The 17,926-nt window shown below is 39.1% G+C and overlaps 1 protein-coding gene across 1 annotated transcript; it reads right to left on the minus strand.

Annotated features, from left to right (window-relative positions):
• Positions 1-7,656: 7,656 nt before the first annotated feature.
• Positions 7,657-8,857, minus strand: LOC139818336 (uncharacterized; the record flags this gene model as incomplete). The annotated part of the gene is made up of 2 exons (XM_071786949.1): positions 8,458-8,857; positions 7,657-8,222 (listed from the first exon to the last, which is right to left on the minus strand). Coding segments are annotated over exons 1-2 (831 nt in total), but the record flags the coding sequence as incomplete, so codon positions are not given.
• Between the last annotated feature and the right edge of the window lie 9,069 nt (positions 8,858-17,926).

Consider the following 17,926-nt stretch of genomic DNA (forward strand, 5'->3'; position numbering starts at 1 on the left):
TATCTCATTTATATATGTTCATATACTGTCAAATATGAATATTTTTCCCGGACATTTTATATCATTATATCCCAATCTGGTCATATATAGACAGATCTGATCATGTTTCATATCATTTCCGGCCGTATATGAACATATACAATCATATACAGCATCGCGTCTTGTCATATATGATCATATACAGTGCCGATACAGTTATGTATGGCCATACATAATTATATCTGATAATACATGGCCGAACATTCTTTATATACGACCATGTAAGGCCAGATACGATTATGTATAGTGTCATATCTGGCTACACATAATAATATGTCTGACCATATATGAACTTATATGATCAGATCTTGTGTCATGTATAATGTACGATCTGATCATATATGGCGATATATAACCATATATGATTATATATGCTTTAGATATGGGCATATAAAACTTATATCTGTTCATATCTCATTTATATATGTTCATATCTCATTTATATATGTTCATATACCGTCAGATATGAATATTTTTTCCCGGGAAACGACCTTTTTATGGTAAACTGTGCCCCGGTGGGCAATCTAGAGGCCCAATATGTGGGGTAGGGTGGTAATTGTGTCTTCCCTTCCTTACCATAAGTCTAAGGTATGTGAATAAAAACATTTTCAGCGAAAAAGTTGTTAAAAAACACAAAAAACGGCAGAAAATAGTTTTTTTTTTAATAGTTTCAGAGTTAAATATCTCAAAAACGGTTGATTTTCAGAGGTTGTGCCCAGCAAGACTTTTTATCAGGAAGGTCTAGAGAGTAACATATTATCGCCCCATCAAAATTTACCGGGACCCCGAAACCCATAAGAGTGGTGCCATGTTCTTTGTGTTAAATATAACACATAAATCACATGTCCCAAATGGTCCACTCAAATTTTTGTGTTAATTTAACATACTATGGATGTGTTAAATGGTAACACTAATACTATGTTAAAATATTTCAACAAAAAGGAAATGTAATTTTGATCCTAATTTTAGGTTAATTATGTATACAATTAACATAACCCCTCTAAACAGTGGGTCAGAATTTTTTAATTACAAGAAGGCATTTTTTGTGATTCTGTTGGAGTTAGTGGATGCAAATTATATATTTATACTAGTCGATGTATTTATACTAGTCGGTTCATACGGTAAAAATAGCGATGGGAGAATTTTTTCACATTCAAAGATGGGAAAAGGTCTGGATAAGAAAACGAAGAGCATTACCCAAATACAACAATAAAAACATCGTTTGTCATAGTTGGTGATAAAGCTTTTGCTCTCAAACCCTATCTGCTACGACCTTATCCTGGAAAGCAATTGAATGATGACAAAAAACGATTTTATAATTATCGTCTATCTCGAGCACAAAAAGTAGTGAAGAATGCATTTGGTATTCTAACTCAGCGATTCTGAATTTTCCAAAGAAGAATACAATCAAAACCAGAAAACGTTGTGAGTGATTTTAATAGGAATTCAAGGGAACCAACAATATTAGAAGATATTTCTGCTTGAAATGCAACACAACAGGCTTTTTCAGTCAGAGAGATATTTAAAGATTTATTTAATTCTGAAAGTGGGAGCGTTTCATGGCAGAACAAAATAATTTAAAACAAAATAATTTAATAATTTAAAATAATTAAAAACGTAGAATAAAATGATTATAATTTTTCAGGTCTAGCATTTACTATGTACAAGCTATATATAATTTTGTTATTGTGATTATTATTATTATAATTATTATTATTAGTAGACAGACTATAGGGATTCTAAAACATGGAGTGTCTGTCAGGGGCAGGGGGAGGAAGCGGAACGCGCGGGGAATGCTGTAAGCAGTGGGCGAGGGGATGGCGTTGGCAGAGGTATGAACCGCCCCACTTTCCATCCTAGGGAGGGAAGTAGTCGTGACGAAGTACAATCACGCGTCTCGCGCGTGTCGTCCGATGTCACGGGTGCCCCTCTGCCGAACGCCATTCCCTCGTCACACCGCTTACGGCATTTCCTATGCGTTCCATTGCTTCACCCCCGCTCCCAACAGACACTTTACGAATCTTCCCGCAATTAGATTGTCAGTTTGAAGTTTGAAGTTTTTTTCGAAAGCGCGAGAACGTTGATAGTCGGAGCTCGCGCGGTACGTTTATATTGATTGTAAGATAAAGAGTGCCATGGACAGTCAACTCAAAGATACGGAGATTCTGATTTCGTTGTCCGACGAGCCGTTGCAGGATCAGGTCGTAGAAGTCAAACTCACGTTGACGGATATCGAGTCGGTCACTTTCACTTTGCTCGATCTGCTGCGCGAAGTTTGGAATTCTGAATGTCCGGCGTCGCGGAATTTGAGACTGTTGCTCGCAAGCGTCTCGAAGTACTTGACGACTACAAATCTGAAGCGAACCGATTGCAACGTACGTCGTATGCGCGAGGGCAGCAACATAAAGAGCGTGCTAACAGAACTCCATAAATTTTGGCTGAAGCAAGGTCCTAAGAATTCTACCTGTACAGAGAATAATATGTACAATATAGGGAGGAAAGTAGTCGTGACGATGTATTGATCACGCGTCTCGCGCGTGTCGGCCGACGTCGCGAGTGCCCCTTTGCCGATGCCATCCCCTCGCCCTATTGCTTACGGCATTTTCTCTATGCGTACCACTTCCTCACCCCCCCCCCGCTCTCGACAGACACTTCGCGAATTTTTCCGCAATTAGATTGTCAGTTTGAAGTTTTTTGAAAGCGCGAGAACGTTGATTCGCTACTCCAAATTGATTGCTCGTCGCTTTTGGAACGTTCGACATCTATTGTTCGCTGCACAGTATGGCGAAGTCGTTGAGTCCGCGTTTGGGTGCGCGAGCGAGCGAGATGACGACGACGACGATAATCGATCGTCGGTACATGGTGATCGATCGCGATCGTCGTCGTCGCTGGAGATCTGTCTGTCACGTGTTCGGCACGCGCGAGATTTTTGCGGTCTCGGTAGGAAACGATGTAGTTACCTCTGACCTTTTTTTCGTCGCCTTCGTTATGTAATCGAAGGAAGAATGCGCATCTTCGATTCTGCAAAAATTTTGCGTGGTGAAATCGGGGGAGGAAACGACGCGATTACCTCTGGCCTTTTTTCCGTCGCCCATCGTTGCCGGGCGTTATATAAGCGCCGAGAGAATGCAAATTCTCGATTCTGCAAAATTTTGCGTGGTGGAAAGTATCACACCTATTAATTATTTTTAAAAAATGTATCAACGCGACGATGGATCACAAGGAGGAGAAGGATGGGGTTTCTCAAAATCTCGAAATTCCGTCCGATTTGGATAGTTACGGTGACTCATTATCGTCATTATCTGACAATTCTGATATATATTGCAGCGAGTCGTTGCCGTCCGATACGGACAACGTCGAATTCGACGACTTCTCGTCGCCGATTTTCTCCGAACGCGTCGCGGTCACGTTGAAGGAGAACGCTCGATAGAATCTGGCGACGCGGACGTACAGTTTGAGAAGAGAGATCGGTTTTCTGTCTCTACGTGAGGAAATGAATGTGGATGAAGACTGTAGTGGCTTAAAGCGTCAGAGCGAAGTGTTACGTGCTTGGAATTCCGAGGAAGTTTTCGAATGGAAATCTGAGAAAAATCGAAAGATTCAAAGAGATTCGTCGAAGAGTTAAATTCAGTATACTTGTGGATAGTGACGGTTCGACTATGTGGTTGAGGACGTGTAATTATGCGTCGAAACGTCCTTGAGCGATCGAAATATAAAGGAGGACGAGGATCGCAATCTCGTCGAACTTGCGACGGGCGTCAACTCGTCGGACGCGTATCGAGAGTGGGAACGACTGTGCGACGAGCGTCTCGCATCTTTGCGAGAGAGATGTCGGAAAAAACGTGAACCGAAGTACAAGAACGTTGAACTCTTTCATCGCTCGAGTGGCGCGATTGGAAGGAGCGAGAAACGTTCTGCGTCAACGTTTCGCGCAGGTTGGCGCCGGTCATAGCAAACCGAGCAGAGGATTTTCATGGACGGAGATCGAGACGGCTTTCGACAATCGCGTACTGACCGGTGCGGTGATGAACTCTAATCATGTCGATCCTCAATGATTTCTCGAGGACGCGAGAGCCATGGTGCTCGAACAAGTGCGCGTTAATCACGTGAGATACGCATGCCTGAAGGTCAACACGGTTTTCAATGGCGAGTTTATCGCGGGAGCTCAAATCGGCGTCAAAAGCATCGTTACGAGAAATCGACAGCTCCTTCCTACATCCGATTTGCGAGAATGGTACAACAGATACGTGATCGATGTCTGTTCGGATCCATATTCCGAACGGCGCGCCTACGGGAGCGGCAACCCGTTCTGCGCTCCGCAGTGCCGCCCCGCCCCACGACGCGAGCGCGAGTAACCTGTCGCCGCGGGGCGGCTGTCGTTACTCGCACTTAATATACAAACGGAAACATACATAAGGGCAAGCCTGCCCATAAGAATCATCATTCTCTCGCATTGATACTCCTCCGGGCGTTACATAAACCGGGTGTCAAGACTGCGATCGAGACGAATACCAGATTCCGCACCAACCTGGAGCGAGCAGAATACGCTTTCCGTTCCTCGGAACGACGTGCGAGCCATCACCAGCGCCTGCTGTTGAGTCCGGGAGAGGCCGCCCCTCCCACCCGCCGAAAAGGACACGTTCAGTCCGTGGTGATAGTAGCAAAGGGCCACTCTGCCCGAGGTTCCAGCAGAGGACGCCGACGACCACGACCAAGGAGGCGAGCCAGGAGGCCCTCCCCACCGAGACGACCAAAGGCCGCAGGATCGGCGCTTCCACCAGAGCCGCGGTGGCTTCTGACAAGGATAAGCCTCCCCGAGTCGCATAGGAGACACACGCCCACCAGGGCTGAGCCTAGCGCCGGGTGACCCTCGGGCACGAAGGCCCTTACCTCCGGATGCCTGGAGGACCGTAGGGATGCAAACGGAGAAGAAGGAGAAGACCAAAAGGAGCAGCAAACCGAAGACCGAGCCGGCCCTGCCCTCCCCTGTGTTCCTGGAGTTACCCCTCGATCGGGCCCCCACAACTCCGGGAAAGAAAGTAGACGTTAATAACAACGACGGCCTCCTTGATCAATCTTTAACAGCTAGGCTAGCTGCAAAACAAAACCTCTTGCTCTAAATTTTTTTGAGAAGCCCGGCGCTTCTGCGGCAGCATAAGATAAAGCCAAAATTAATCATGAAGCACTATACATAACAACGCAATAAAGTTCACTTTTACCAGAACTTTGAGATTCAAAACTTACTCGCCTCAGACTTCTAAAATCCCTACCGTTCCGAAACAATGTCATTCTGGCTGGTCTGGATGAGTTTGAGGAACGCGACAATGGCTGGGCGTTGTCGCGTATATTGAACCTGATGGTGAACGTGAACAAGTACAATCTCATGCATGCCGGATGTTGGTTCGAAATACCGCAATGGATAAAGCTAAAGAGAGCGGTGGTCAACGTGGGTTCGGCGAACAACACGTGTTTCGCGTGGGCGGTAATCTCTGCTCTGTATCCCGTTCAAAGAAACCCGTATAGGTGTAGCGCGTACCCTCACTATTTTACGAAATTGAATCTGGACGGAATCGAGTTTCCTATGACTCTGAGGCAAATTTCGAGATTTGAACGACTCAACAACATGTCTGTCAACGTCTTCACCTCTTGGGGGAGGGGACGTAACGAAAAAAAGGAGATTGTTCCTTTGTGGTTGACCGACGATAAGGACAGTCACATTAATCTGTTGTATCTGTTAGATTCGCGAAACAACTCGAACGTTGGTCATTTCGTGTGGCTAAAGAATCTGCCGCGATTGGTGGGGTCTCAGTTGAACAGGAGCAGGATCATAAAGTACATATCGTCGCTTCCGAATAAAAGGGCGTTAACTTGGAAGCCGGTTGAAAAAGGCGTTAACTCGGAAGCCGGTTGGAAAAGGCGTTAACTCGGAAGCCGGTTGGAAAGGGCATTAACTCGGAAGTCGGTTGGAAAAGGCGTTAGCTCGAAAGCCGATTGAAAAAGGCGTTATCTCGGAAGCCGGTTGGAAAAGGCGTTATCTCGGAAGCCGGTTGGAAAGGGCGTTAACTCGGAAACCGATTGAAAAAGGCATTAACTCGAAAGCCGGTTGAATAAGGCTTTAACTCGCGCGCTCTAATTTTTCGCGTCAATTTAAGTTGGCAGTACTGCTGAAATAATGTTGGTGCTTGATTTATATTTATAACATAAATCATATTGAAACGAAAAATTATTAGCATGCGCATATAGGTTTTCGAGGGTGCTGATTACGAATTTGATGTCAAAAATCTTGTATTCTAAATAATATTATACTTTTCCATAAAGAAAAAACTCTTATACAAAAAAGCATAACATTTTAATCTATCGATGGAATGATATATTTAATAACATGAATTATTATAAATAATACAAATTCAGTCTTTATAAAAACTTTAAAATAAGAAATTTTTCATGTTTTTACATTGCTCAATGAATATGGTTCCATTTTTAATTTACTAATTTTTATGAATTAAAAGTTAATAAATATCTATCGAGTATTGTAAAAACATGGTGGGTCATGAATGACCCATGGTTGCTCTCTCTCTCTCTCTCTCCCCCTCCCTCTCTCTATTAGAATGAAATAAATTATATACAATGCATATTTGTATATATATACATATTTATTTTTATTTACTATAATATAATTATTAACAGAACATAAACATATAAAATTAACGAAAAAAAAATATTGTCTTTTAATAATGCAAAACTTAAACTATATTTGCATGAAAAAAATTTATTCCATCAATTTAAAATAAAAATCATGAAATTCGGCTGGAATTAAATTGTTTTTTTATAAGATTCTCAAAATCTTTCTTTTTGGATTCATCCAACTGTATTTTGAAAGTATAACATTGCGTCAACTCTCTATCTTCATAAATATTTTTGATTTTCACCATATTGTTATTATATTCTTTATTATAAGCAATGATTTTGTCTCTATTTATTTTTATTTCTATTTTAGTAATTTTTGAAATTGGAACATTTTTCCACTGCTTTTTCTGGACAAGTTTCGAGAAGTCAAAAATTTCAGATTGCTCTATTATATGAACTTTATATATCGGATCGGTTACTTTCGCAGATCTTATTACGTCGCACCATTGCTCTTGCGTATACAACACTTTATGTTTTGCTGCACCCTCAATACTTGAATGCATACAGTCACCATCAGTTTGAGTATGACCCTTTACAAGATATCTGAAATTTATTGATGATTTAAAGTTTTAGATAACTAAAGTGAATTGTTGATTCATTGATATTATGTAAAAACTACAATTTTGTAAATTAGTTAAAATTATTAGTAATTTACCTGTGACTTATTGATATTTTGAAATTAAGCGTTGCCTTCATATACATTGTACATTAAATACAATTACGGTTTTGGCCTCCGCAATTGTCGCTATAAAAGCGAAATTCCGTGCAACCATTTTTAACTTTGGTACATATAAATTTCCATAGGCAGCTTGCAATTTCGTTAGCCCCACGTTTTCCTGTTGTTTCATTCCAAATGAAGCATTCGCCCTCTTTCGTAGCCAAATCAAAAATGGTAAAATTATATATAGATAATTTTCTTTTATAATAAAAAGCAGATGATTCAGCGCATGGGACATTCAAAATTTTTTGTAACTCGAAAGATGCGCAACAAATGGTGGAGTCATTCACAGCAGCCTGCTTATCCTCTTTCATACAATTTCTGGCAAAGTCTTTATTTCGTAAGTGTTCATCTTGTTCCTTCTGGGCTATCAATTTTTCACCGACTGATAAATTTTTAAAAGCTGTGCATTGGTCACATTGATCCTTTTTTGGTTTATGAAAGGATAAATTGTATTCATTACAAAATACATCACGGTAGTGATGTTTAGAGGCTACCTCAAGCTGTCCTGATTCTTTCATATCTTCTGTGTATTTTCTGTACATTTTATTTATACTTAAATCGCTTGAAAGGTATTCACGTCGTGTAGATGCTCTGCAATAATGAGAATCAACTTTCGGAAACGATTCAATGTGATTTTTCACTGAATTTGTAATTTCAGCCTGAATTCTTTTAGGCCGATTTAGATGCTTGCCTCTGCCGTCTGCAATAATAATCTGCCCAGTCGATGATAAATTTTTTTTCTTCTGAATGCTCTCTAACCACTTATTGCTTATTCCTGTTAAAACATATTAATAAGATTTTACTCATGTTAAGTACAAATTATATTTATATTTTAATCGGATTTTTTTAAATATAATTATACAAAATAAAAACTAAACAATTTTAAATTAAATTTTAAATTGGAAATTATAATTATGAAAAATAAATAATTGAATATGATTATTTTGTAAATAATTTAAAATAAGTACAACAGTTTATAAAATTAGATGAAATTTATAAATGATAGTTACCAAAGGTAGCCAGGAACATAGTTTGGCAAACTTTGATTATTCTTGTTTGCACAATCAGTGAATATTGACGAGCTATGCCCCTTTTTCTTTGTTTTCCATCATTTGATTGGTCTCTGTGTTGAATGGTTGTGATAGATTTGTCAATGTAATCCCATTGACGATTATGGTCACCCATTTGCCAAAATTCATTAAAAAATTTTTGCCTTTCCATAAGTGTAATACGTTCCGAACATTTGTAGCGACACGAAAAGCATCCTACACCCATTTTTCTTTTCGATACTGATTGACCACTTTGAGTTGTACACGCCGTACCATTTTCTTGGGCTTTTTTCAAAATATTGACAGCCCACTCATCAGGGTTCCTTTTACGTTTTCTACTCGGACCTTTTCTTAATTGACAATGCTTTTGTATGTCACTCGTAGAATCTGAATAAATAAAATGCCATAATTTTTTTAGTTTTGCAATATGATAATTTATTATTTAAATGAATTTTTTTAGTTGCTTAAATATTGATGATTTGGTTTAAAAAAATTATTAGTCTAAAGAATACAATAAGTACTTATAAAAAGATATTTGTCGGTTTATATGTAGAATGTAATAATTTCATAGAACTAATACAAAGTAAATAAGATAAGTAAAATAATTATTAGTTTTGATTAATGATGTGGGCAAAGAATATCTCTACAGCATTGATGAGTTTGATTTTCAATTATTTTTTAAATGTAATAATTAGTTTTGATCGATAGAGTAAAATAACCAAAAGTCATATCGATGCGAGCGGAGATGTTAATCTGATTATGTCCACAAACTACATAAAATCAATTTTAGCTGTTGACGATTATGAAAAGTTAAGTATATGTAAGTGAAGAAATGATTAAGTGTTAAACCCACTTTGCTCATCGTCGACTCCAATAGGGACACTTTGTGAAGTATGTATTGTTTCATCCTCAGGCAAACGGGCTGTATTGGACAATGTTGAAGAGCTCGTCAAAGAATCCTTTCAATGGGAATCTAAAATTGTTTAATACACGTTACTTATACATATATTATATAATGTAACCCAAAGGAAATGTTTGGGTGGACTCTTAAGTCAACCAGGCTGACTCAAAGGATCTTGTATTTGACGTACCAGGTTCACTTTCATTAAAAAAGGATAAATTGGAATTGTTGTTGTTGTCAATCATTTCTCGGTACTCCGACCACCAGTTTGAACCTGTAAAATTATGTAAAAAAATAGTTTATACACTATGTATCTGTTTAAAATAGAATGAATACAAGCAGTGAAATGTAACTGAGGTGAATGAGCAACAGGGATTTAGTTATCTCAGTATATTTACAAAAGCTCTTCCTGATGAGCAGAGAAACAATATCAATAAAAATACAATAGTAATCAAATAAATGGCAAACACATTGAATAGTAGTACTGTTCACAATAAAAGGCAGAATAATAATCCTCCTTATATGCTAAAAATAAGAGTAAATTAAGTATAAAATATATAAAAGGTTGGCACTCTGATTAGGTTAAATTATTGCCTCTTGAAGACACCGTATGTGTCGTGATCGCAAATCGCATTACTTTTATATCTCGCTACGAAAACTTAAGCTAATTCTTTGAATAATGCGCAACGTAATGTCGAAAATAAGAAATATAAATAAATATTAATATAACGCTATATAATTTGGTAGAACATGTAATGCTTCTTCCGAGAATCTTTACTTTTTGCTACTGGAACGTAAAAGACCCGCGTGACGGGCTAAACAATGAGGTATCAAATATCAAGGTTGTTTTACCGTACCGACATAAACACACAACGACGCGTCTCGAGTCAAAAACAACGCGGAATTCGGTAGAAATACAATTAAAACGTATACACGTGGTGTAAACCGATGCGCGGCTTATGGATATTGTGATCTTTCCCGCGATAGAAACCGTCGTTCGACAGCGTTATCCGATGTAATCGGAAGGGCTTGAAAGAGCCCGCAATGGCGTGATCCACGCTTATCCGAAACACGGACAAAAAAGAAACGAAGTACTTAACGTTGAAGAACTCAGCTCGATCGTACTAGGCTGCATTAACCAGGGATGTAATTGTCGAGCGCTAGCGGAATTCGTCCTTCTTATTGAGCACGCTATCCTTCGTCCCTCGGGCGTCGGCTGGAATGTTCTCGCTCTCTCCTTTTCTTTCTCTCAGGCGATAATAAGCAGGGAAATCGCACGCACGCAGGAATCAATTTGGTCGTGATCTCGAGGATCACACCACGCGTGTTAACGCGGGCTCGAGGCCGGTACTTCGAAAGTAATTATGCAATGGCGCTGCTTTATGCGACACTTTCCGAGAAAAATATTCTTCCGTATATTAGAATCACGCCTCGTACAATTAATGTATACTACCGAACGATCTCACTCGACCGTACTTTTCGGGATTGCGCTTATTCGAACGAATCTTACTAATCGAGCAAAAGAACCACGACCTCGAAACGTGCGTTCTGTATTTCAGACCTTGAGCGAATGGCGCGGAACGCGGCTCGTCTCGTCGCAAGCACGGACCGGTAAAGACAAAAGAGAATCGGTAGCGCGCTCCTAGCTTCCGGCACCGTGGTCGCCGCTACGCTATCGATTTCACGAACGAGTCGATATTTTTGAGAACGCGCTAAATTTGAACAGTATCAACCAAAAATATTATTTATAAATGAAAAGACCTTAAACGGGCAATAAGAGCACAAGCGTGTCGTTAAAACGCTAAACTTTATTATCAACAGTCAAAATTAACGAAGTCAATTAACGAACGAACGTTTCGACCCTTCTTTGGGGTCCTCCTCAGCGTAAATCATACATATAAAAATTAACGTCGCAAACATACATACAGATTCTACCGCCGTAAACAACAAATCATCGCTGGTCAGTTAGATGTGCACTCCGACACGTTCCAGAATATCGTCGCATAGAAGTTTTCTGGTTGGAGCGCCAGGAAATTTTCAAACGGATGTAATGTCGTTGCCATTGTGACGCAACGCCTGTGGACAAATTCGGAGTGCCGTCCTCTCTCAATATTCATACAGGAACACAATAGATAACAAAAAGATATCAAACAAGGTAACTCACAGGTTTGACATACTGGACGATAGTCAAGTCGCAACGCCACGTCAATCAATTGCAGGAATCGGTGTGTCTCAGAGGACGTTCACACAGAGAATGGCACGCTTGCCTTATACAAGATATCGACGGCATAAAGAAGCGGGGGGAAAGGTCACGCGTAATATAAAACAAGTCCACGTAACAACAATAATTCTAAACTTTAACAAGTCCGTCGATAGCACTAATATATGTTTCTGGTATATCTTCAGTATCCGTCTGCAAATTTAAACCTTCTCTTTGCCTTTTTATGTAAATCATTTCTGATATTAAGCGTTTACTCAGGGACGGTTCTCGGTCTAATATTTCTACATCTTTCCAATTGAAGTCATGGTTATACTGCAATCTGTGGTCTGTTAAGACCGAATGACCCGCACCACTCCTTCTGATATGCGAGTTATGTTCTTTAACTCTCGTTAAAAGTTGTCTCCCTGTTTGACCGACATAGGAAGCCTCACAATCATTACAATTAATTCTATACACGACATTCCTATGCGATAATCCAGGGAGAGTATCCTTGTGAACTCTGATAAATCTGTTCAATCCATCCCAAATCAACCCACTTTTTCTGGAAGATATTTAAATTTCCTTTCTCAACATCCACTCTGTCAGAAAAAGGGCACGGTCATCGGTTTGATCGATCGAGTATTTAAGCTGTCGCATCCGAGATTTCATAAAAAAAACATAAGATTTTTTTATTCAAATTCTGATAAATAATTGTTATCCGTTGGAATTTATTTTTGGGACGATACATGAGCGCTTGAGATTTTTGCTTAATGATAGACACGTTACTAACGATGAGAACATTGATAATAAAGTTCCATATTTCACGATACCATACGTTCCTGGGTTGTCTGAGAAATATAAAAATTTAACCAAGGGTCTTAATATAAAGCTCTCGTATTTCAGTCTTAATAAATTGAACAGATTTATCAGAGTTCACAAGGATACTCTCCCTGGATTATCGCATAGGAATGTCGTGTATAGAATTAATTGTAATGATTGTGAGGCTTCCTATGTCGGTCAAACAGGGAGACAACTTTTAACGAGAGTTAAAGAACATAACTCGCATATCAGAAGGAGTGGTGCGGGTCATTCGGTCTTAACAGACCACAGATTGCAGTATAACCATGACTTCAATTGGAAAGATGTAGAAATATTAGACCGAGAACCGTCCCTGAGTAAACGCTTAATATCAGAAATGATTTACATAAAAAGGCAAAAAGAAGGTTTAAATTTGCAGACGGATACTGAAGATATACCAGAAACATATATTAGTGCTATCGACGGACTTGTTAAAGTTTAGAATTATTGTTGTTACGTGGACTTGTTTTATATTACGCGTGACCTTTCCCCCCGCTTCTTTATGCCGTCGATATCTTGTATAAGGCAAGCGTGCCATTCTCTGTGTGAACGTCCTCTGAGACACACCGATTTCTGCAATTGATTGACGTGGCGTTGCGACTTGACTATCGTCCAGTATGTCAAACCTGTGAGTTACCTTGTTTGATATCTTTTTGTTATCTATTGTGTTCCTGTATGAATATTGAGAGAGGACGGCACTCCGAATTTGTCCACAGGCGTTGCGTCACAATGACAACGACATTACATCCGTTTGAAAATTTCCTGGCGCTCCAACCAGGAAACTTCTATGCGACGATATTCTGGAACGTGTCGGAGTGCACATCTAACTGACCAGCGATGATTTGTTGTTTACGGCGGTAGAATCTGTATGTATGTTTGCGACGTTAATTTTTATATGTATGATTTACGCTGAGGAGGACCCCAAAGAAGGGTCGAAACGTTCGTTCGTTAATTGACTTCGTTAATTTTGACTGTTGATAATAAAGTTTAGCGTTTTAACGACACGCTTGTGCTCTTATTGCCCGTTTAAGGTCTTTTCTTTTACATTATAGAGCCTTACTTAGTTATTATTTATAAATATATTTATTTCAAGCAAAAATTATTTTTATTATAACGAATGCTGATGTGTGTATCTATTTTATAAATGTAATTCTGTGACATAAATAAAAATTATTTTCTGAAAGTTTTTGAAGTACTTAAAAAAATTAATTGATTCTAAAATACATATTGAATGACTAATTATTTTCATTTAAATATCATTCTTTACAACTTACCATTATTTTGCATTTCTAAAGCTACCTCTGTTTTATTAGACATATTGTTCGAGAGCGCGCGATAGCGCGAGGAAGCGCGAGGTTATAAGAACGACCACACAAAAAAGGGAACAAGTACCGAAGTGAAATTGTGAAATGAAACAAATATATTCGAAAATGTCTATAATATACAATTATTTACAGAGTTCTTTTTCTTTTAGCAAAGGAAGCCGTGAAGCGCGCACAGAAGCTACGGCAAGCGAAGCGGCGAAAGCTTGTTCGAAACGCGGAATAGCGAAAAGCGGTGTGCAAAGCGGAGTACGAAAAGCGGTTTTACTAAGACAGTGGGTGATCTGCGAGCGAGTCGGGGCCTCGGCACCGCGGCGAACCTTTTAAAATTGTCTCGGTAACGAGGCCTTCTCCGAGCTAATCACCAATAACTTTTAAACAGAGGTTGCGCAAGGACTCTAGCGTGTTATTGGTTACGACAGGCAACCGCGTCTGGGAACATACGCGCCTGACTTTCGCGGGGCGCGGATTTCGCGAGGGTGATTGGCCCGCGGCGGCCTACGTCATCACCACTACGCGCGTCTACTTTGAAAAGTATTTAAATTAGTTTAAATAATTTTAAATAATAATAAATTACCATCCATTGTAATATACTAATTCAAAAATTAAATTAAATTAAGTGTTCGCTAGAAATCGCATTAAAAGCATTCGTATCATTTGCCAGTTATAGCATGGACCTTTTCGTTAGAAGCATTCCGAAACATTCGCTAACATTCGCAAACATAACAAAGTCACGCAAACAGTTTGCACAAACAGACAAAAAACTCTATGCTATAAACATCGACGTTGCAAACAAGCAACGATCTCCTCGGATTGTCTAACAAAAATCGTGACGTAGTTCGCACACGCAGCTTCTTCGAGTTGATTTTTTGCTCGTACCGCGCGGCAAAAAATCAAAAAAAAGCTTGTACAATAACACGCAAACTCGAGCGCTTAGGTATTGATTGTTCGACTAGCAACGTGAGCACGTCGAAATTAGAGAGCATTTGTTAATGTATTTCTCAGCCACAACAAAGGAGATTTCATTTAAGTTCAATCGCTTTACAATCAGAGTTCGTTCACGGAGAAAGAAAGTTCGTTAAAATTAAAATTTATTTATCAGTAATGAATCGTTTAACCGTTAACGAATTAGTCGACATGCATTTAATGTATGGTCTCGCTCAAGGTGATGCTACAGAAGCAAGAAGGTTGTATATCGAAAAATTTCCTCGGCGATACGCACCGAACCGACGATCTTTTCAAAATGTTGATAGAATATTGCGAGAAACTGGGCAGTTGACACAGCGTCGAAGAGAAGGTAGGCCTCGAATAAACGCTAACACGGAAGAAAGAATTTTGAACGCATTCCGGGTTGACCCTTCTACTAGTATCAGAAGCATCTCAGGAGTATTAAACCTGCCAAGAAGTACAATATGGAGATCTCTTAACAGAAATTCCATGTATCCCTATCATGTACAACGTGTTCAAGGACTGACTGAAAATGAATATGGTCCACGTCTTAATTTCTGTCAATGGTTCGTGAACAAATTAGAACGAATGCTTACTTTCAGTGAAATAATTCTGTTTACTGATGAAGCAGCATTCGATAGAGACGGTATTACGAATTTTCATAATACACATGAATGGAAGCAAACCCCCACGCAATTGTTAAAAAAAAAACACCAACAACAGTTCAGTTGTTTGGTTTGGGGAGGAATCATTAACAATTCACTTGTTGGAACACATTTCTTTGAAAACAGATTAAATGGTGAAATTTATGTTGAATTTCTTAGAAATAGATTAGATGTACTACTTGAAGACGTCCCTTTGAACATTCGACGTAATATGTGGTTTATGCACGATGGTGCACCTGCACATTTCAGTTTAATTGCTAGACAAGAAATGGAACGCAAATTCGGACGACAATGGATAGGGCGTGGAGGACCTGTAAGCTGGCCTCCTATAGGTCACCCGATCTCGATCCGTGTGATTTCTATCTTTGGGGTCATTTAAAATCCTTTGTTTATAAACGGCCAGTTAATAACGTCCATGAACTTAGGCAAAGAATAACTAATGGATTTGAAAATATTAGAGAAAATCCGGAAGTGCTACAAAGAGTTCGGGACTCCTTAGAAAGAAGGCTTAGAGCCTGCATTCGTGCAGAAGGAAGTCATTTCGAACACCTCATATAATTTTTACATTCACTCACACCCACTCACTCACACACACACACACACACGCACGCGCACGCGCACGCACGCACGCACGCACGCACGCACGCACGACAGAGAGGGTTTGGAGTCACTAAATACCACAGGAGTGACGAACTGTGGGGTCCTGATTTCTGTCAAGGGATGCTAAGCGGGCTGTACCTCCACGCGGTGCATCCTGGGTAGTGCTAAAGCAGCCCGCAACTTTTATTTGACTTTAGTTGTGTTTTAAAACTCATAAAAACCATCTTATGTTTCAATTTTGACAAAACAATTCGAAGGCAAAGCAATTTCAAATTTTAACATAAAAATGGCGATAACTCGAAAACAACGCATTTTTGGGCCTATGTTTGTACCAACTTTTTTTCTTGTTTTTGGTTCCCCTTTCATCTCCCGAGCGGATGACCTCGACTTACGGGACACCCTGTATATATATATATATATATATATATATATATATGTAGGTCCGGAAGTATGTTCCGGGACTTTTATTTTTTTACATCGGTATAATCCAGGACATTTGGCAGTTTCCAGGACTGTCCTGGAAAAAATTCATGTCCTACGGCACGTTTCGGGACAATTTTTTGAATCTGATTACATATATATGCGTTATATTCCAGGACTGTACATTTCAAAAAACGTAAACAGTCCCGGAACATACCTCTAGACCTACATATATATATATATATATGTATATGTATATACAGGGTGAATCTTAATGGATGCACCAACTTTTTACCATAGGAGATGAGTTACCGACCGCAACTGTAATCAACCGAACGATCCATAGGTGACACCAGCTTGAATCGACCGCTTCGATCGACGAGTCCGAGATGATGTACAGGCAAGTTAAAAACTGTAAATCAAATAACGTATATCGTATGTACATACTTTTCTAATATATCCAACTGTCTTACGCATTTTTCTTTTTACATATAATTTTATTTAATAACACGATTTCTTATTATTCTCCATCTATGCGCAACGTATTTACCGCATGTACTACGTTTACGCGAGCGTTACTTTGGTAGTAACTTACGATAATTCACTCGTTTACGCAGAGTAAATTATCGTAAGTTACTACAAAATTTCCTTTACGCGAAGAAATTATCAAAAGTTACTACAGAAGTAACGCTCGCGTAAACATAGTAATAGAAAGAAATATCTTTTGTATCTGTTTCTACGTTTACGCGAGCGATTACTTCTGTAGTAACTTACGATAATTCACTCGTTTACGCAAAGTAAATTATCATAAGTTACCACAAAATTCTGTTTACGCGTAAGAATTATCGTAAGTTACTACAGAAGTAACGCTCGCGTAAACGTAGTAAGAGTATCTTTTTTATACGATTTTTTTTTAATATTTATATTTTAATACAGTTTTATTTGGTGGCGATTTCTTTTCACGCTTACGCGGAACATTTTAGCGCGTAAAAAAAAAGTTGGATATAAGCGGAAAAAAAATAAAAATATTCTACCATTCTCTTATACAAAATTGAGCAATTCTACTTTTTTATAAGAAATATTCTACTGTATACTTTATGGATATAAAAGTAATAATGTGAAAAATTAAAAATAATAACAGTGGACTTCCGCACCACCCTTGAGGTACCACCAATAGCGCTTTAGGTTTTTTCGCCTGGACCCTATTGTACCACATTTTTAGACCTTTTTCAGTATAAAGGTTTAAACAGATGTACTAAAGTCATACTGCGTGTAAAAACGCACAGATGAAAAATTATATCAACGTGTGACCGTGCGCAACACATTACCAATTTATCATGTTTTTACCTCAGTATGCGTGCTCGAAATGGTTTCCCTCCAGCCTCTCACAAAATGTAGCATTTTTTAAAATTACACGATGCACCCGGCGCAAGACCCGTGGACTTATTGCACGACAAGCTCGTACAATTAAATCCTTCACATCTTGAGCACTAGCAAGTCGCGTTGTGCAAACTTA

Source organism: Temnothorax longispinosus, chromosome 8, assembly GCF_030848805.1.
Source record: "Temnothorax longispinosus isolate EJ_2023e chromosome 8, Tlon_JGU_v1, whole genome shotgun sequence".
NCBI lineage: Eukaryota > Metazoa > Arthropoda > Insecta > Hymenoptera > Formicidae > Temnothorax > Temnothorax longispinosus.